The 21360-nt window shown below is 44.3% G+C and overlaps 1 protein-coding gene across 7 annotated transcripts in view; it reads left to right on the top strand.

The window, feature by feature from the left end:
• The window catches only part of LOC108710727 (protein bicaudal D homolog 1), a 64265-nt gene that overhangs the window by 13173 nt on the left and 29732 nt on the right, over nucleotides 1-21360 (top strand). For all 7 annotated transcript variants that reach the window (XM_041585849.1, XM_041585851.1, XM_041585852.1 and 4 more), the window contains exon 2: nucleotides 15267-15479. In XM_041585849.1, coding sequence (XP_041441783.1) covers nucleotides 15267-15479 — 213 coding nt within the window. The remainder of the gene's footprint in view (nucleotides 1-15266; nucleotides 15480-21360) is intronic.

Here is a 21360-nt window from a genome sequence, read left to right as displayed (position 1 = left end):
TAATGGATCAGATTCCTATAAATATATATATATATATATATATATATATATATATATATATATATATATATATATATGTATATATATAGACAAATCCTCTTTGCTCAACCCATTATCAATATATTTAAGACATAGTATATATATATATATATATATATATATATATATATATATATTAGAGAATGGCACAGCTTCATTATATTCATCTTGAATACCTGGAATTAGTACAGGTATTGGATCTTTTATCCGGAAACCCGTAATCCAGAAAGCTCTGGATTACAGAAAGGTCGTCTCCCATAGACTCCACTTTATACAAACAATCCAAATTTACAAAAAGCTGAAGGGAAAAGCCGTATCCCATAGACTTTATCCAAATAATCCAAATGTTTTTTTCTGTGTAATAATAAAACAGTCGCTTGTACTTGATCCCAACTAAGATATAATTAATCCTTATTGGAGGCAAAACCAGCCTATTGGGTTTATTTCAAGTTTTCTTGATTTTCTAGTAGATTTAAATTCTGGAAAGATCTGTAATCTGGAATACCCCAAATCCCGAGCATTCTTGATAACAGGTCCCATCTGGAATATTGGGGATGGCAATGGCTCCCCTACATTCGTTCTGACTCTGGCTCTATCCGGGCATTAGCTGGACCTGCCGGGGAATTTACAGTTTTCTATGGAGAATTCATTTATTGATTATTATTATTATAATATTTTTCTTGGTTCCATTAAGAGCAGCGACTAATGCGTCTCCTGTCGGATCAATTCCAAGGAACGTAGCAAAGCCGGGGAGGCATCATGACGTAGAAATCAATGCTTTTAGCGTATTCAATTACCAATATCAGGAATTCTGCATTTCTTCCATTAACCACAACCCGCCCCTTTGGTTTCCCAGGAGGAAGAGGTTATTTCATGGGACAGGGATCAAATACATAAAACACAAGATATAATAACAAGCGACATTCACATCTCTGCTTTATACACTGAACAAAGGGGCCTATTTTTGGGGGTTCAGAAACTTTACCCCACCTTGTTCCCTTGTTCAAATAGGGGTCACCGACCCCACCAACGAAAATCCTATTGCTCTGTATTGTTATTTTTTATCCTTTATCTTATCTTCTATTCATCTTCCAGCCTCTTATTCGCACCACTGCCTGGTTGCTAAGGTAAATGGGACCTTAGCAACCTTATAGCTGCTGAAATTCCATACTGTAGAGCTGCTGAACGAAAAGCTGAAACAACCTCACAAAACTGAAAAAAATGCAGACCAACTGCAAATATCATCATGGTATAAGTTCTTTTAAAGGGGAATAAACCCTTTAACAATATATATTCTGATGCAGGTTGGAAAATACTGGTTGAATCTCCCTGTTTGAGATATGCATCAGGGAGTCAAGCTTCTTATGGGTGTTAGAGCATGGTGTTGCTGCTGAACCGCACTGTGTTCTAATACCCCATAAGAAACAATTGTGATCGGTGGCTGAAAGCCCCCCTAGGGCTGCTGTTATGAGCCTTCTTTAATTTATTTTCTTTATTTATCTAATTAAAGGCAAACATTTTCAAAATAGAATACCTTCTTATTGGGCAACCGCAGCCTGAAATTGACATGGTCATGTGACTTTCTAGATAGGCTTGCTGTATAAATGTCTGTGTACAGGAGCCCTTTGCAACTGAAGTTCTAGCAGATCATGTTCCTGATAATGGCTGTACATATAATGTGCTATTTGTATATATATTATATATATATAATGCATTATATAAGGCTGGTTATACCCCGCCCTGGGACCTGAGGTGACCTTCGCATGTAATGGAAATAATCATAGAGATAATACATTAAGTCATTACTGGGGAAAAAATACTCTGTTTTATTCTGTGTATCAGCCACTGATTATTATTAATGGCCAATAATGTATCCGGCCACTCAAGAAATAAGATCATTATAAAGCAGTTATCATTATACACTGGGTCAGAGCTGCAGCTCAGCCAGGGACTGTACACTTTCCAGCCAGTCAGAGGCAATTGCTAGGTTTCGATTGCAAGCTTTGGTGGTTAGGACAGTTTAAACAAGTCAAACTTCCCCTTTAAAAAGAATTTGTAAATGCTTGTGTTTTGACACATGACACATCTGCATAGATTCTGCCCACAAAACCCGATTTTTTGCAGTTGTGTGTGAATTAATATTAGAGGCAGACGCCATGATTGCTCCAACTTCGTCTGCTTATTTCTAATGAAACAGTGACCCCCAGTGGCCAGACTGTCAGGAAGAGGAGAGAATGACCAAGGGCAGTGGTGTAACCAGATATTTCTGGGGCCCCTATACCCCCTGGGCTTCCTCTGTAGTTACACCCCTGCCCATTGCTCATCTTTGTCACTTTTTTTCTCAGGAGACACTGCAGGCCGTTTCTTATTGACTACAACTGGAAGCCCTTTGTGTCTCTTCTGCCTTGGGGGTATCCCCCAATATCATGGCCATTTAGTTGGATCTTGTGTTGTTTCCCTCAGCTCTAGCTCAGTTGCCTTGATCTGATTGGATAAAAATTGGATAGAATTGGGTGTAAGTTGAGTGACACTCACTAGTTACTCAGGAGCACCATTGTCCACATCTGGTCAATGACCAACACTGGACAGGAGACATATTAGTAATGGATAGTTTGTCCATCAGTCCAGTTACATGGTGGTGTGTTCTGTCCATTGTTTAGTTTAGGGTTCTCCTGTCTCATCCCAATGGGGTTTCCTGTCCAACCACAGTGCGGGGTTCTCCTGAGCATGGGCCCTGGAAGAAGGGAGCAATGATACATAAAGAAGGATAAAGATGGAGAAAAAGAAGAGAGCTGGTGGTGCATGTATCTAAGGTTTCCCTACTTGACCTTGCTTTTACCCACACCCTGACCTTGAGTAGATATTGTATGAGGTCCTTGACATAACGTTCTGCTTACTGGTAATTCCTACTTAGTGCCACCCTCAGCTGTATTCCCCTCACCCTCGCACAGCGATGGAAGCTCGGATTTAGCTAGGAACATGAGCCCAGCAAAGGCTGTAGGGGTGATACTATTTATTTTAACCGGGTCCAACTCTACATGATGGTTCTATCATTTTCTGAAGCTTTCCTCTTCATCTATAGGTGAATGGGCTGTAATGGATGGACTGAACCCAATGGCAGGATCTGGAATAGAATGATCTGGGCTATTTCCAACCATCTCCAGAGATTGAAAGTCATATAAGGACCAGAGCCCTCGTACGTGAGGCTAATGGGTGGCCAGTCTTCCCAGTCCAGTTTCTTGGCACCCACTATTCATTGCTTGTATGATCTCACATATCTACATGGGCTTTTGTGTCTTGTGCTTTGCTTACTCAGACCTAAAGATTAGTTTGGTGGGGAAGCAAGGAACCAGACTGGGTTTTCATTGGGCAGGGGCCCAGAAGTGTAGGCCCAGTAAGACCCTAACCAATAAGTCATTTCATTATATCTTGGTAGAATAGCTAAGCTTACGCATGTTTTTGGGGCGCTAAATTGAATGTGCTGTGGGGCCCAGTAACATCTAGTTATTCCACTGGTGGTGGGAAACACACTGGGGGAGACAGGGGTTGGTGGGTAACACAATGACTAGTTGGAACCAGGGGAGGCTACACCTAGAATGGACACAATGCCTTTCTATATATACACACACAATTGCAATCCATGAGCTTCTATGTATATATATATATCTGGGTCAGTAAGCATGATTCAACTCTCTGCACAGAGCTGCCAGACTGGTGCTGGTGTATATTTAATTGTGCCAGTTCTGTGTTTATCCAATGAATATACTGTATATACTGTATGTATATATATATATATATATATATATATATATTTTTTTTTTTTTTTTCTCTGCCCAAAGGCATCAGATCTTGCTGATAAAATAAAGTTTGGAAATTGCTCTAACACTCTCGATCTTGGTTATGTGGCACAGAGTAAATATTGGGCAGTTAGCACCCCAAAGGCAGATTGTAGCAAAATGATTGGCTGCTGGGCAGGTAGTGACGGAAGTGATTGGTTGACAATGCCAGGTTAGAAACTATTAGCATTACTCCTGCATTTTGTCCATCTGGATTTTTATCTGATTAAGTGACAATTGATTAAGTTGGGCTGCCGACACATTATATGGACCATTCATTTACATTCAATTTAATGCAGGGGACTTGTTATTGCTCAGCATAAAGCCTGGTCATAGCAATGTGCTGTAGGGCTGCCGCAGTCACATATCCCAGTCTGTCCATTAATGTGTCTGGGTATTTGCCAGCGTTCTCATCCTTTGCTCTGTTCATATTTAGCAATTTTATGATTTAATCCTGTTGGATCAGTTCATGGTTCAGGTGGAGGGACCATAAGGCTCCTGTGGATAATTCCCATGATAATTAGTGTGAATGTCAAGTGACTTGTTATATCCTGAACACACGAGTCAGAGCTAAAAATCCTGTTTTATCTCAATTTGATGCCTGTCAGTGCGGCAGAAATAGGAGCAGGGAAGAGGATTTGAAGATTTACTGAATAGCGGCTTTGGGATTAACTATTTCTAGTCATGAGAACATCAAGGAAAGTGTCTGCTTGTCCCCAAATCCAAATGTGCCATTCTAAAATCATTACAAGGTTACAGATATATTGGGGTGTCACCCTGCTATAGTTCCAGGGGTACCCAGGGTACAAATAATCACTCACCCCAAATCTCCCCCTAACTGACCTTCAGACTGGGCCCCCTTAGCTCATAACAAGGTTACAGATATATAGAAACATTGGGGTGTCACCCTGCTATAGTTCCAGGGGTACCCAGGGCACAAATAAGCACTCACCCCAAATCTCCCCCTAACTGACCTTCAGACTGGGCCCCTTAGCTCATAACAAGGTTACAGATATATAGAAACATTGGGGTGTCACCCTGCTATAGTTCCAGGGGTACCCAGGGTACAAATAAACACTCACCCCAAATCTCCCCCTAACTGACCTTCAGACTGGGCCCCCTTAGATGGAAAGAGATAAAGAAGCAGGACACAGGAATCAATAGCAACAGTTAATTAGGAGGAATATTACAGGAATACTGTATAATTACCCGTGTGAAATATTTATAGAGATAGAGAGCGGGGAGCGTGGGATGTGGGAATGTGGGTGCAGCTCGGAGTGGATCCATTACATGTGAATAAATGCTGTGCCAGGGAGAAGTGGATGAGAAGGCAATTAATCATTGGTCTGATCATTATAACAGAATCTGGGGTGGGGGAGGTACATCAATTAATCTTATTAATACCTCCAAGATTTATAATGAACAGGTTTAATCAGATTATTTTAGGGTAATTGGTGCTAATGGGGACAAGTACAGGCTGTAGGGAATGATGGGAAAGAAGGGTCCCCTTGGCACATCTGAGCACGGGGTGCCATCAGCACGAGGTTTGTATTAATGGAGGGTGGTGGGTGCCATAGTAAAGAGGTTGGGTACTGGTGCCCTGTCTGCACATTATTCTTTAGGGGAGGTGGGTCGTGGGTGCTGTAAGGTCCGTACCAAGTGGTAGGTTTCCCAATAATCACAGCCATGACTTTTTTATTAACCAAGTATTCAGTAGCAATGTGAGATCTCTCTCTAACTGCCCGTTACAATCTTAGTTATCACTTAGTATGTCATGTCAAAATCATGTCTTTATTTTAATTGCTTAAGTTCAACTCATAATGCTAAAGAAAATTCAGATTAAAGTTTAAGCAAGTTGTTTCTCAATAACCATTGATATCCTAATTCCCTCTCCTTATCTCCCTGTGTCGCCCAGTGTCTTCCTGTGTTTCGCTGTATCTCCCTGTGCCCCCTGCTTCACCCCGTGCCCCCTGTATCTCCCTGTGCCCCCTGTTTCATCCTGTGCCCCCTGTATCTCCCTGTGTCCCCTGATTTTCCCTGTATCTCCCTGTGCCCCCTGTATCTCCCTGTGCCCCCTGTATCTCCCTTTGCCCCCTGTTTCACCCCGTGCCCCGTGCTTCACCATGTGCCCCCTGTATCTCCCTGTGCCCCCTGTTTCACCCCATGCCCCCTGTAACTCCCTGTGCCCCATGTTTCACCCTGTGCCCCTCTGTTACACCCTGTATCTTCCTGTGCCCCCCTGTTTCACCCTGTGCCCCCTGTATTTCCCTGTGCCCCCCTGTTTCACCCCGTGCTCCCTGTATTTCCCTGTGCCCCCTGTATTTCCCTGTGCCCCCTGTTTCACCCTGTGCCCCCTTGTATCTTCCTGTGCCCCCCTGTATCTCCCGGTGCCCCCTGTATTTGCCTGTGCCCCCCTGTTTCACCCCGTGCCCCCTGTATTTCCCTGTGCCTCCCTGTATCTTCCTGTGCCCCCTGTATCTCCCTGTGCCCCCTGTATCTCCCTGTGCCCCCTGTATCTCCCTGTGCCCCCCTGTATCTCCCTGTGTCCCCCTGTATTTCCCTGTGTCCCCCTGTATTTCCCTGTGCCCCCTGTATCTCCCTGTGCCCCCTGTATCTCCCTGTGCCCCCCTGTATCTCCCTGTGCCCCCTGTTTCACCCTGTGCCCCCCTGTTTCACCCCGTGCCCCTTGTGCCCCCTGTATCTCCCTGTGCCCCCTGTATCTTTTTGTGCCCCCTGTATATCCCTGTGCCCCCCTGTATCTCCCTGTATCTCCCTGTGCCCCTGTATCTCCCTGTGCCCCCCTGTATCTCCCTGTGCCCCCTGATTTTCCCTGTATCTCCCTGTTCCCCCCTGTTGCACCCTGTATCTCCTTGTGCCCCCCTGTATCTCCCTGTGCCCCCTGTATCTCTCTGTGCCCCCTGTATCTCCCTGTGCCCCCTGTATCTCCTTGTGCCCCCCTGTATCTCCCTGTGCCCCCCTGTATCTCCCTGTGCCCCCTGTATTTCTCTGTGCCCCCTGTATCTCCATGTGCCCCCTGTATCTCCCTGTGCCCCCTGTATCTCCCTGTGCCCCCTGTATCTCCCTGTGCCCCCTGTATTTCCCTGTGCCCCCTGTATCTCCCTGTGCCCCCTGTATCTCCCTGTGCCCCCTGTATTTCTCTGTGCCCCCCTGTATCTCCCTGTGCCCCCTGTATCTCCCTGTGCCCCCTGTATCTCCCTGTGCCCCCCTGTATCTCCCTGTGCCCCCTGTATCTCCCTGTGCCCCCCTGTATCTCCCTGTGCCCCCTGTTTCACCCTGTGCCCACCTGTTTCACCCCGTGCCCCTTGTGCCCCCTGTATCTCCCTGTGCCCCCTGTATCTTTTTGTGCCCCTGTATATCCCTGTGCCCCCCTGTATCTCCCTGTGCCCCCTGTATCTCCCTGTGCCCCCTATATCTCCCTGTGCCCCCTGTATCTCCCTGTGCCCCCCTGTATCTCCCTGTGCCCAGGCATCAGATGGTTCTGGAATGTGAAACAGATAATATTTCAGGGAGTGGAAGTTGGAGAAGGTACAGACTGGTCTCACTCAGTTCTATTGGATTGACATATAAATTGGCTTTATTGGCTGTCAGTATGTGTGTGTATATATATATATATATATATATATATATATATATATATATATATATATATATATATATATATATATATAGTAAAGGGGAAATAAACCCCAGGCTGGGCACTTCCAGTCAGACCTGCCTCCTCACTAATAATAATGTCTCACTGGTTACTGGAACATAAAGACATTCCCCGAAATGTTTCCTCTTTCCTCCCACAAAGGGGCAATAGTTCCCCGGCACTTATCTGGATTACTGGGCATCAATCAATGTTACTGGCTGTTTAGTTCTGACCTATGTGACGGGTACCAAACGCTTAACGTCTGTGTGTCCCACCACCTGATAGAGCCCCCTCGCACCCACCGCCCAATTGTGCTCCATGGGATTAGAGCTTTCAATTTTAAAATTCAAAAAGCCTAAGAATGTACTATGGATATCGGGTCAGTCCAGAGATCGGTGTTGCCCAGAAATAACAGGATTGTATTGTGTCCCCCCATCCCTGATCTGCCATTGGCTGCGCGACAGTAATAAGATAATAAGGGAAATTCTATAACTAGAACATGATTCAGCACAAGGATCAATAACTTCCATTTCCCGCCTGGGGAGGGGGGTCTGACGCATGGGCCCGACATTTATCCTTTAGCGAAACAATACCCTTGGGTTTATATGTAAAATTATAATTAGATTTAATATGAAATGCAGCAATTACTAATTGGGCTAATTCTGGGCAAACATGTAGCTGGTGTCCATATGAAATGCCAAGCAGGGGGGCCTGGTAGTTGTGATGGGGAAAAGAACTGACTGCCACTGGAACCTTGGGTTCTGGCTGCCCAACAAGGCCTCGTATTCCGGATCCGGGGAACTTGCACAAATAAACATCAGAATAACAAGTTCCGTTTATTGAAGGCCAAACATAGGCTTATATAGGTTATAAGTAAAGACATCCCAATATAGTGAGGTATTAGCATAGTACATGTCTGTAACAGGTACAGCATTGAGGATGGACAAGAGAGAAATAAAGAGACAAATATGTGCGTGCGGATTTGCTAAGACATTTCGGCTGAGACAAGCTGATAATATTGTTTATAGTACATGATGATACTTGTGCAACGTTGTCTAAGAAGAGCCAGTACAGGGTCGTACAGAAAAACAAGTACAGAGGCCTACAAGGGTCGGCACGTAGGCATGTAACCCTTCAAGTTGGTTCTGTCCATCTGGGGCCCTAGGTTTGATTCCAGCCAGGGTACTATCTGCAAGGAGTGTGTTGGTTCTATCCCTGTGTGCAGCCTCTTGGTTTGCTCTGGGTTCCCAGGTTTCTCCTCATACCCCAGATACATAAAGTGACTGTATCCAGGGGAATTGATACATTGTATCAGGGACTGTATCCAGGGGTATTGATACAGTGTATCTGCGACTGTATCCAGGGGGGTCGATACAGTGTATCAGCAACTCTATCTAGGGGAATAGATACAATGTATCAGCGACTGTATCCAGGGGAATCGGTGACTGTATCCAGGGAGGTCGATACAGTGTATCAGCGACTGTATCCAGGGGAATCTATACAGCATATGAGCGACTGTATCCAGGGGGGATCAATACAGTTTATCAGCACCTGTATCTAGGGGAATTGATACACAGGGGAATCGATACAGTGTATCAGCAACTGTATCCAGGGGAATCAATACAGTGTATCAGTGACTGTATCCAGGCGGATCGATACAGTGTATCTGCGACTGTATCCAGGGGGTCGATACAGTGTATCAGCGACTGTATCCAGGGGAATCTATACAGCGTATCAGCGACTGTATCCAGTGGGGATCGATACAGTTCATTAGCACCTGTATCTAGGGGAATTGATACACAGGGGAATCAATACAGCGTATCAGCAGCTGTAGCCAGGGGAATCGATACAGTGTATCAGCGACTGTATCCAGGGGGATAAATACAACATATCAGCAACTGTATCCAGGGGAATCGATACAGTGTATCAGTGAATGTATCCAGGCGGATTGATACAGTTTATTAGCGCCTGTATCTAGGGGAATTGATACACAGGGGAATCGATACAGCGTATCAGCAGCTGTATCCAGGGGAATCTATACAGCGTATCAGCGACTGTATCCAGTGGGGATCGATACAGTTTATTAGCGCCTGTATCTAGGGGAATTGATACACAGGGGAACCGATACATCGTATCAGCGACTGTATCCAGGGGAATCGATACAGCGTATCAGCAGCTGTATCCAGGGGAATCAATACAGCGTATCAGCAGCTGTATCCAGGGGAATCAATTCAGTGTATCAGCGACTTTATCCAGGGGAATCAATTCAGTGTATCAGCGACTTTATCCAGGGGAATTGTTACAGTGTAACGGCGACTGTTCCAGGGGAATCGATATAGTGTATCATTTGTGGGTGTGCAGCTCCTGCCCAATGTGCCGCTCTGAGTCTCGCTCTGCTGCTCCGCAGTCCGTGTTGCACAGCAGCTGATTTATGGCACAGCTAATTGGGTTGAGCAGAAGTAATGCTGGGTAATAAAGTGAATCCTCATTAGTTATGTTTTCCTATTATGTCTTTATACAGTCACTGCGCTAATGTAGTTCTTTTCTGCTTTTTTGCTCGGAAGTTTGGAATTTATCTGGTTGCTAGGGTGCCACTCGCCCTAGTAACCAGGCAGTGGTTTGAATGACAAGCTGGAAGATGAACAGCAGAAAGTCTTGATAGAAAGCAGAATTCTGTTAGAATGACAGTGGCTTTTCTTCACTGCTCCCCACATATCGTATCTCTACTGTAATATAGTGAATAAAGTACCCCCTCTTGTAAAATATAAGGATATTATAAGTTGCCGAGGAGTTCCATGACCATATGTTTTTATACAGGACAAGGTGACTTCTAATATCCTCATATTTCGCAACAGGGGGAACGTTATTTATTATAATACAGAAGTTTCAGTGAGTTATGACATCACTAAGCTCCGATTATAAGCGATGACATCACTAAGCTCCGTTTCTATCATTTACAGGATATTCATGGCTCTTGTGTATTATACCAAATATATCACATTGGCTGCTATAATTAGAGTTTCTTAATAAAGATGGCTGGTGTTAATATATTACACTCCTTCATTAAAGGCCCCACAATGCACAGAGTAATGTCCTTTGCATATACAAGTAGAACTTTATAATGAATATATTAATACTATAGTTCCTTCCCTCTGTATAACGCTCAGTCAGACTTATTGATGTCTCTGTTATATTCTCTCCCCCCCTCCAGACCCAAGGAATGTGTTTGTCTGGAGCTCTGATGGGGGAATAAATCACTGGAGGTTCTTATACCCGTGGGGGGTTCGACATAATGGATTAGAAACTACCAGCAGAGTTCATTAAAGGGGCAGCACCTAATTTCCCCTCTTTAAAAAAAAAAAAAACACCTTGTGTTTAAATAATTTAATTCTAGAAGAACCGCATTTTAAAGGGGAAGCAAATGGTTTTTAATTTATATCCCTGCACTATCCCTTGTGCTGAGAAGTTAGTTGCCCCCCCCCGTACCTGTACTAAATTGCGGATGGTGGGGTTGGAGACCACTATCGCAGGCTCCTGACATGGGTGTGACCCCGCATTATCAAAATAACTGGCATTAAGGGCAGAGACACACGGGGAGTCGGCGACAAAACGCCTATTCTACGGGCGACTAATCTCCCCGCAATGCCTTCCTGCCGGCTAGAATGTAAATCGCCAGCAGGATGACACTTGGATCAATTCGTTTTCCAAAGGTGCCCGAAGTTTCCTTGTGAGGCAACTTTGGGCGACTTCGGAAAACAAAGCGATTCAAGTGCCATCCCAAGTGGGATTTAGATTATGGCCAGCAGGAAGGCAGCTCGGGGAGATTAGTCGCCCGAAGAAGAGGCGATTTCTCGTGGGGCGACTAAATCTCCCTGAATCGGCATGCGTGTCTCTGCCCCTAGGGCAGGGGCACATGGGCAGATTCGGGGAGATTTAGTCGCTTGGCGACTAATCGTCTCTTCTGGGCGACTAATCTCCCCGAACTGCCTTCCTGCTGCCTTCCTCCTACTATAATGAGAAAACACCAACGCAATGGCACTCGGATCGATTGGCTTTCCAAAGTCGCCCGAAGTTTCCTTGTGAGGCAACTTCGGGCGACTTTGGAAAACGAAACCCTCCAAGTGCCATCTCACCGGCGATTTAGATTCTGGCAGCAGGAAGGCAGTTCGGGGAGATTAGTCGCCCGAAGAAGAGGCGATTTCTCGTGGTTCGACTAAATCTCCCTGAATCTCCACGTATGTCTCTGCCCTTAGGGCAGATTCGGGGAGATTTAGACACCTGGCGACTAATCGCCTCTTCTTTGGGGCGACAATCCCCTTGAACTGCCTTCCCCCTGCCTTTCGCCTGCTATAATGAGAAAACACCAGGACATTTTGTCAATTTCCCAGCTGCCCCAAGTCATGTGACTTATGCTCTGATAAACTTCAGTCACTCTTTACTGCTGTACTGCAAGTTGGAGTGATATCACCCCTCCCTTTCCCCCCCCCCAGCAGCCAAACAAAAGAACAATGGGAAGGTAACCAGATAACAGCTCCCTAACACAAGATAACAGCTGCCTGGTAGATCTAAGAACAACACTCAATAGTAAAAACCCATGTCCCACTGAGACACATTAAGTTACATTGAGAAGGAAAAACAGCAGCCTGCCAGAAAGCATTTCTCTCCTAAAGTGCAGGCACAAGTCACATGACCAGGGGCAGCTGGGAAATTGACAAAATGTCTAGCCCCATGTCAGATTTCAAAATTGAATATAAAAAAACCTGTTTGCTCTTTTGAGAAATGGATTTCAGCGCAGAATTCTGCTGGAGTAGCACTATTAACTGATTCATTTTGAAAAAAACATGTTTTCCGATGACAGGATCCCTTTAAGGTTACAAATATATTGCTATTGCTACTCTTTCTATTAAAGCCCTCTCCTATTCATATTACAGTCTCTTATTCAAATCAGTGCGTGGTTGCTAGGGGAATTTGGACCCTAGCAACCATATGGCTGAAATTGCAAACTGGGGAGCTGCTGAATAAAAAGCTAAATACAGTAACTCAGAAACTATAAAAAAATGAAAACCAATAGAATATTATTTATTATTATAATTATATTTTACAAGAAGGGGTACTTTTCACTATATTATGGGAGCCTTGGAGTTCCAGGACCTGTATAAAAACATATGGACATGGAACTTCTCGGCAACTTAAAATATCCTTATATTTTACATGAGGGGGAACTTTATTCACTATAATACGGTAGAGATCAGATATTTGGGGAGCAGTGAGGAAAAAGCCACTGTCATTCTGCTTTCTATAAAGACCTTCTGCTGTTCATCTTCCAGCCTGTCATTCATCCCATTGCCTGGTTGCTAGGGCAAGTGGGACCCTAGCAACCAAATAAAATTTTAGAATATCACTCTCTATATCGTACTAAAAGTTAATGTAAAGGTGAACAACCCATTTAAATTTAGTACTATCTACAGGGGTGTATCCTCCCTGAGGGGGGGCATTAACACCCGCGGTGCCAACGGATTCCTGCCCTATTAAACCGAATGCCAACGGCAATGTTCCCAGACTGGTATGAAATGAATGTGTTATTTCCATATGTCTGCTGGAGGCCAATTACCTCTCTGGCACATTCATGCCTCTCGCTGGGTTTGAATGAAATCCCCGGGGTGACGGAAACAAGTCGCTTTTAATTAGTGGGACTCGTTAGTTTGGGAGCTTAATTATAAGGAACCTTTACGAGCGATCCAAAACTCGGGCAACTGGGGAGGGAGAAGGTACTGATCATTTATCATTCAATCGGTAACTAAAGTGTGTAATTAGGAATACGTGTGTCGAGATAGAGCCTTTGGTTACCAATAGATTGTCAGCTTCGGGGAGACAATTACAGACAAGAGAACAGACGTAGACCAGGAGTCTCTTTGTTCAGTTCTGCCGGATGGGAGGACAGAGCTTTATTTTATCTTCCTATTTTTGCACAACTGGTTAATGTTACACCTGGGGTGGTTTCACAATCCGACCAATCAGGTAGAAGAGTTTTAGCATCAGTAAAATTTCAAAAAGATAAGCGTTTCCCCAGTTACACAAACCAGAGTCTTTAGAGTCAATCGTTTGTTTAAACAAAGTTATTTGCTCAAACAGAAATGACACATTTGGTGTTTTCCGTCAGGTCATCTCGACCTCCCAGTCGCGCTGTAACCCTTGCTTGTCCTTAGGTTTCTCTGTTTTAAGGGACTTTTACGGATTTTAAAATTAGTATTATTAGTATATATTATATAAGCTCATCATCCCCCCCTTCTGGTCAATCTACTGACCACACAAACCTAACACTAAACCTGTCCTATATGTAAATAACCTTATTGTAACCACTATGCCTCAAAGAGGGACTTGACCATCTTCAATACCAAGAATCCTGTCTCCCCCAACTGTTTGACCTTACTCTCCCCCATCCTCCCTCTTCTCTCCCCTTCTATATTTCTCCTCTCCCCCATTTGTCTCTCTCCCCCCTAACCCCCTTTCCCTTCTCTCCTTCTGTCTCTCATCCCCTCTCCTTTCCTTCCCCAACTGTTTGGCCTTACTCTCCCCCATCCTCCCTCTTCTCTCCCCTTCTATATTTCTCCTCTCCCCCATTTGTCTCTCTCCCCCCTAACCCCCTTTCCCATCTCTCCTTCTGTCTCTCATCCCCTCTTCTTTTCTTTTCTCCCCAACTGTTTGGCCTTACTCTCCCCCATCCTCCCTCTTCTCTCCCCATCTATATTTCTCTCCATTTGTCTCTCTACTCCCTAACCCCCTTTCCCATCTCTCCTTCTGTCTCTCATCCTCTCTTCTTTTCATTTCTCCCCAATTGTTTGGCCTTACTCTCCCCCCATCCTCCCTCTTCTCTCCCCGTTTATATTTCTCTCCATTTGTCTCTCTACTCCCTAACCCCCTTTCTCTTCTCTCTTTCTGTCTCTCATCCCCTCTCCTTTCCTTTTCTCCCCCAACTGTTTGGCCTTACTCTCCCCCATCCTCCCTCTTCTCTCCCCATCTATATTTCTCTCCATTTGTCTCTTTACTCCCTAACCCCCTTTCCCATCTCTCCTTCTGTCTCTCATCCCCTCTTCTTTTCTTTTCTCCCCCAACTGTTTGGCCTTACTCTCCCCCATCCTCCCTCCTCTCTCCCCTTCTATATTTCTCTCCATTTGTCTCTCTACTCCCTAACCCCCTTTCCTCATCTCTCCTTCTGTCTCTCATCCCCTCTTCTTTTCTCCCCCAACTGTTTGGCCTTACTCTCCCCCATCCTCCCTCCTCTCTCCCCTTCTATATTTCTCTCCATTTGTCTCTCTACTCCCTAACCCCCTTTCCTCATCTCTCCTTCTGTCTCTCATCCCCTCTTCTTTTCTCCCCCAACTGTTTGGCCTTACTCTCCCCCATCCTCCCTCTTCTCTCCCCTTCTATATTTCTCCTCTCCCCCATTTGTCTCTCTACTCCCTAACCCCCTTTCCCTTCTCTCCTTCTGTCTCTCATCCCCTTTCTTTTTCTCACCCAACTGTTTGACCTTACTCATCCTCCCTCCTCACGACCAGATAACTTGGAGGGGCAATTTGAAACACTACTTATGTTGCAGTATTAGACATTGATCTGCTTATTGACTATTGGGCCAGCAAGCCTACTGTTGTTAATGGTACATAGACGTGTTTTATGCTCATGACTCTTTCCTATATCAAAAGTTCTCTGTATTCACATCCTATTTTCCCTTTTCTCAGGCCTTTGGACAGTCCTTCACCGTCCATCGCAAGGTTGCAGAAGATGGCGAGACCCGGGAAGAGACCCTACTGCAGGAGTCGGCCTCTAAGGAGGAGTATTACCTTGGGAGGATCCTGGAGATGCAGAACGAGGTCAAACAGAGCAGAGCCGCCATTATCAACGTCCAAGGGGAGAATGAGCGTCTCAGTTCTGTGGTCCAGGACTTAAAAGAGGTCAGCAGAATTTTACATTTTAAGTTTGCAGTGGTGGAACTATCCACAGTGCAAGTCAATCTTTAGGGCACTCACTGAAAGGGTTTATTCTGATATAGTGGGTGGAAGAGAGCCCCATCTAATAGTCTTGTTCCACCCCTTGTTTCAAGACTATCATTATAATATATCAGTATCTAAAACGTAAAGGTCCAATAACTTTAAAACTGAATGATGAATACTTGTACTTGCAGGGTCTGTAGGATATATCAGCATATTGTTGAAGTAGTAAGAGACGAGGCTCACATTTATGCACCTATAGGATAAATCCAAGGGAAAGAATCTATATGATCTCAGATAATGTAACTGTATCTTCCCCTCCCTCCCCGGAGGTCTGATTAGTGTAGACCCACAATATGGAGGCCTCAAGCATGTACAGCGTGTTGCCAAGCACAGCAAATCTTCAGCACGTTTGCCGTGGAACAGAACATCCAATCAATTCTGCAATCCATGTGATAATGGAGAAGCTTCTATGTCTCAAAATAAACCAAGCTCTGTCATTCTGCCGTGTTCCGATCCAAGGTCACACCAGTCAGTGCCATTGGCAAGGCAAGGTCATCCTCTACGGCTATCGAAATCTGTGGGTTCTTTTTCTGATTATAGATGGAAAGTATGTGTTTTGTTAGATAAGGATCTGGGTTCCATTTGGGTTTCATTGAGAATAAGTCATTGAGCTTTGGGTCACCTACCTACTCTATGACTGTAAGTCTGCCCTCTTGGGTAGTGTCTGGAGCGGGTGCTCTTCAAGGCCTCGTTCCACCCCAGGTATGTGTATAGGTATTCCTGACCATGACTATAGGCTGCATTTGATGATGGCTTCATTTATGGTTGGCCAGTTGAGATACAAGTAGGCAGCAACCCGGCTTTCCAAGTGAGAGGTAGTGTCCGTATGCCTTTGTGCCGTCCTACGAGTGCATTTGGATCTGTAGGTAAAAGTGAAGCAAGTGATTGACCACAGCCGAGAAGAAAGGGCAACAACCGTCATGCTCTGGGCACTTGGAGGCCATAAAGTCACTTGGCAGTCAGACAAGACCCTAACCCTCTCTTTGTGATTGGCAAATCCACTGTTAAGCTTCGCTTTCAGAGAAATTCACTTGTGTTGGCAAATGTGCTACATGTGTATATCCAGCCTGGCACGGAGAGCGACCCTCGGGCTTCTGCCTCGGCCAATCACAAAGGGGCACGGGGGGTTCGTTGTAGAAACGTGTTTAAGGAATGAGAAGAGTTTTATGTAATAAAATGGGCAAACCACCTGTATAAACCAACCAGCAGGTTCCAATTACCTGTTTAAAACTGTTCCTATGAGTTACTGCACCTGAGCAAATTTCGAGCCTTTTATTACATATAGGGGTAAATCTCTCAATCGCATCCCAAACAGTCAAGCTGCCAAAATAATAGTTATATTTTTCTGAAAAATGAACCTATGCCAATGTTGCTGCTGGGTAATAAGATTGTGCCATCTACTGAAATTTTATTGGCTGGCAGGGCACGTGTGACCTTATGATAGGGGCTTGGACTGTAAGCTCCACTGGATGTACCCCAAGAGATGTACCCCTGGAACTATAGCAGGGTGACTGTTACCCCAATGTTTCTATATATCTGTAACCTTGTTATGAGCTAAGGGGGCCCAGTCTGAAGGTCAGTTAGGGGGAGATTTGGGGTGAGTGTTTATCTGTACCCTGGGTACCCCTGGAACTATAGCACGGTGACTGTTACCCCAATGTTTCTATATATCTGTACCCTTGTTATGAGCTAAGGGGGCCCAGTCTGAAGGTCAGTTAGGGGGAGATTTGGGGTGAGTGTTTATCTGTACCCTGGGTACCCCTGGAACTATAGCACGGTGACTGTTACCCCAATGTTTCTATATATCTGTAACCTTGTTATGAGCTAAGGGGGCCCAGTCTGAAGGTCAGTTAGGGGGAGATTTGGGGTGAGTGCTTATTTGTACCATGGGTACCCCTGGAACTATAGCAGGGTGACACCCCAATGTTTCTATATATCTGTAACCTTGTTATGAGCTAAGGGGACCCAGTCTGAAGGTCATTTAGGGGCAGATTTGGGGTGAGTGTTTATTTGTACCCTGGGTACCCCTGGAACTATAGCAGGGTGGCACCCCAATGTTTCAATATATCTGTAACCTTGTTGTGAGCTAAGGGGGCCCAGTCTGAAGGTCAGTTAGGGGGAGATTTGGGGTGAGTGCTTATTTGTGCCCTGGGTACCCCTAGAACTATAGCAGGGTGACTGTTACCCCAATGTTTCTATATATCTGTAACCTTGTTATGAGCTAAGGGGCCCAGCCTGAAGGTCAGTTAGGGGGAGATTTGGGGTGAGTGCTTATTTGTACCCTGGGTACCCCTGGAACTATAACAGGGTGACACCCCAATGTTTCTATATACCTGTAACCTTGTTATGAGCTAAGGGGGTCCAGTCTGAAGGTCAGTTAGGGGGAGATTTGGGGTGAGTGCTTATTTGTACCTTGGGTACCCCTGGAACTATAGCAAGGTGGCACCCCAATGTTTCTATATATCTGTAACGTTGTTATGAGCTAAGGGGGCCCAGTCTGAAGGTCAGTTAGGGGGAGATTTGGGGTGAGTGCTTATTTGTACCCTGGGTACCCCTGGAACTATAGCAGGGTGACACCCCAATGTTTCTTTATATCTGTAACCTTATGTGCTAAGGGGGCCCAGTCTGAAGGTCAGTTAGGGGGAGATTTGGGGTGAGTGTTTATTTGTACCCTGGGTACCCCTGGAACTATAGCAGGGTGACACCCCAATGTTTCTATATATCTGTAACCTTGTTATGAGCTAAGGGGGCCCAGTCTGAAGACCAGTTAGGGGGAGATTTTGGGTGAGTGCTTATTTGTACCCTGGGTACCCCTGGAACTATAGCAGGGTGACACCCCAATGTTTCTATATATCTGTAACCTTGTTATGAGCTAAGGGGGCCCAGTCTGAAGGTCAGTTAGGGGGAGATTTGGGGTGAGTGCTTATTTGTGCCCTGGGTACCCCTAGAACTATAGCAGGGTGACTGTTACCCCAATGTTTCTATATATCTGTAACCTTGTTATGAGCTAAGGGGGCCCAGTCTGAAGGCCAGTTAGGGGGGATTTGGGGTGAGTGTTTATTTGTACCCTGGGTACCCCTGGAACTATAGCAGGGTGACACCCCAATGTTTCTATATATCTGTAACCTTGTTATGAGCTAAGGGGGCCCAGTCTGAAGGCCAGTTAGGGGGGATTTGGGGTGAGTGTTTATTTGTACCCTGGGTACCCCTGGAACTATAGCAGGGTGACACCCCAATGTTTCTATATATCTGTAACCTTGTTATGAGCTAAGGGGGCCCAGTCTGAAGGCCAGTTAGGGGGGATTTGGGGTGAGTGTTTATTTGTACCCTGGGTACCCCTGGAACTATAGCAGGGTGACACCCCAATGTTTCTATATATATGTAACCTTGTTATGAGCTAAGGGGGCCCAGTCTGAAGGTCAGTTAGGGGGAGATTTGGGGTGAGTGATTATTTGTACCCTGGGTACCCCTGGAACTATAGCAGGGTGACACCCCAATGTTTCTATATATCTGTAACCTTGTTATGAGCTAAGGGGGCCCAGTCTGAAGGTCAGTTAGGGGGAGATTTGGGGTGAGTGATTATTTGTGCCCTGGGTACCCCTAGAACTATAGCAGGGTGACACCCCAATGTTTCTATATATCTGTAACCTTGTTATGAGCTAAGGGGGCCCAGTCTGAAGGTCAGTTAGGGGGAGATTTGGGGTGAGTGATTATTTGTGCCCTGGGTACCCCTGGAACTATAGCAGGGTGTCTGCTTGTGCCTAAAGAATCCTGTGCTGACGTCATTGTGAGCCCGAGTGACGGAACGAGGCAAAATTTTCAGCACAATTGTGACGGGTCTGGTGAATGAGCCCCTGTGTTTCTGTGCAGTGTTAATGGATTAGGACAACAAGAGAATTTCTATGGGTGTTTCCTATGGGCACAATGAAGCTCAGTATTATCTGTCCCTGTGACTCCTGTATAAACTATTCATATTGACTTGAGTTTGGAATTCTGGGGATACTAATTAGCTCTGTATCTCTGCCCATATTAACTGTCAGTTTTATCCTCTATGAATCATGTAACACATTAAACTGGGGTTGATCCCAAGGTGCTCATGTACCAGTCACTACTGAAAAGTTAATTCAGTCGCCCAATAAAAGTATCAGTTCATTACTGAGATATACTGTCCTGGCAAATAAATCTTGGTAGGGTAAAGGACAGGTCCCGGGTTCCTCAGCTCTTACATTCTGTTTTCTTTGCTCGTGTTGCCCATGTTATATCAATTTTATTTAGTCCTACAACTTAAAAGGAATGGTTCAATTATAAGCAACTTTACAATTGGTCTTCATTATTTATTTTTATCGTTTTTTGAATCATTTTCTTTTTTCTTCTGATACTTTCCAGCTTTCAAATGGGGGTCACTGACCCCATCTTAAAAAAACAAAAACAAATGCTCTGTAAGGCACAAATGTATCGTTATTGCTCCTTTTTTTATTATTCATATTTCTATTCAGGCCTCTCCTGTTCATATTCCAGTTTCTTCTTCAAATCAGTCCATGGTTGCTAGGGGAATTCGGACCCTGGCAACCAGATGGCTGAAATGGCAAATTGGTGAGCTGCTGAATAAAAAGCAAAGTATCACCAAAACCATAAAAAATAAAAACCAGTTGCAAATTGTCTCCGAATTTCACCATCTACATCACAATCTACAGTTAACGGAAAGGTGAACAACCCATTTTGATAAGGTGTCCCTTTAAAAATCATATACAGGTATAGGATCTGTTATCCAGAAAGCTCAGAATTACAGAAAGGCCTTCTCACATAGACTCATTTTATCCAAATAATACAAACGTTTTAAACTGATTTTTTTAAACTGTGTAATAATAAAACAGTCGCTTGTACTTGATCCCAACTAAGATATAATTAATCCTTATTGGAATCAAAACTGGCCTATTGGGTTTATTTCATGTTTATATGATTTTCTAGTAGACTTAAGGTATTGCAATCCATATTACAGAAGGATCTGTTATCTGGAAACCCCAGGTCCAAAGTTTCTGGATAACAGGTCCCATATCTGTATATATATATATATATATATATATATATATATATATATATATATATATATATATATATATATATATATATATATATATATATATTCCTAGAAAGCTCTGCTAATTGAATATTTTGTTATAAGGAGGCTTCTGTGTGTTACACCTCCATGTCATTCCACAAAGTTCACAGTCCAGGTCCAGTCTTTTAAATACAGAGACTCGTATGGGATTTGAAAATCAATTTATTGAAGTGTATTAATGGGGATCAGCAAGAAGCCAGGCTTTAATGAATCAATGGAAATCCAGATGGACATAATACAATGTACACAAGTTTTCCAACACCCCCTTATTTCTAGCTTATTATTATTATTATTACTATTATTATAGTCACTTGTGTTACTCCACCCCCCAAATCTGTTAACCAATCAATGCCCAGTGCCCAGTATTTCAACCAATCACAGTCCAGTTTTATTGTTCTTCTCCTTTGACGCACATCGGGTCTGTCTGCTCGTTGGTAATAACACATTCTAGACAAAATACAGATGACTGATATGATCCCTGAGTTGTTGATCTTCTTTTTAGCGGTAAATAAGTCACAGAAATAACAGCATGGATGAAGTTGGGGCCTTTGTTTGGGGCCAAACTTCTGGCTCAGGGAATTTATTACAATTATAGGAAACTAAACGTATTGAGTAAATAACAATGTATTATATTTGCAATGTATTACAATAATAACAGTGACA

Source organism: Xenopus laevis, chromosome 3L, assembly GCF_017654675.1.
Source record: "Xenopus laevis strain J_2021 chromosome 3L, Xenopus_laevis_v10.1, whole genome shotgun sequence".
NCBI lineage: Eukaryota > Metazoa > Chordata > Amphibia > Anura > Pipidae > Xenopus > Xenopus laevis.
Note: the sequence above shows the minus strand (reverse complement) of the source record. Positions and strands in the feature narration are given on the sequence as shown.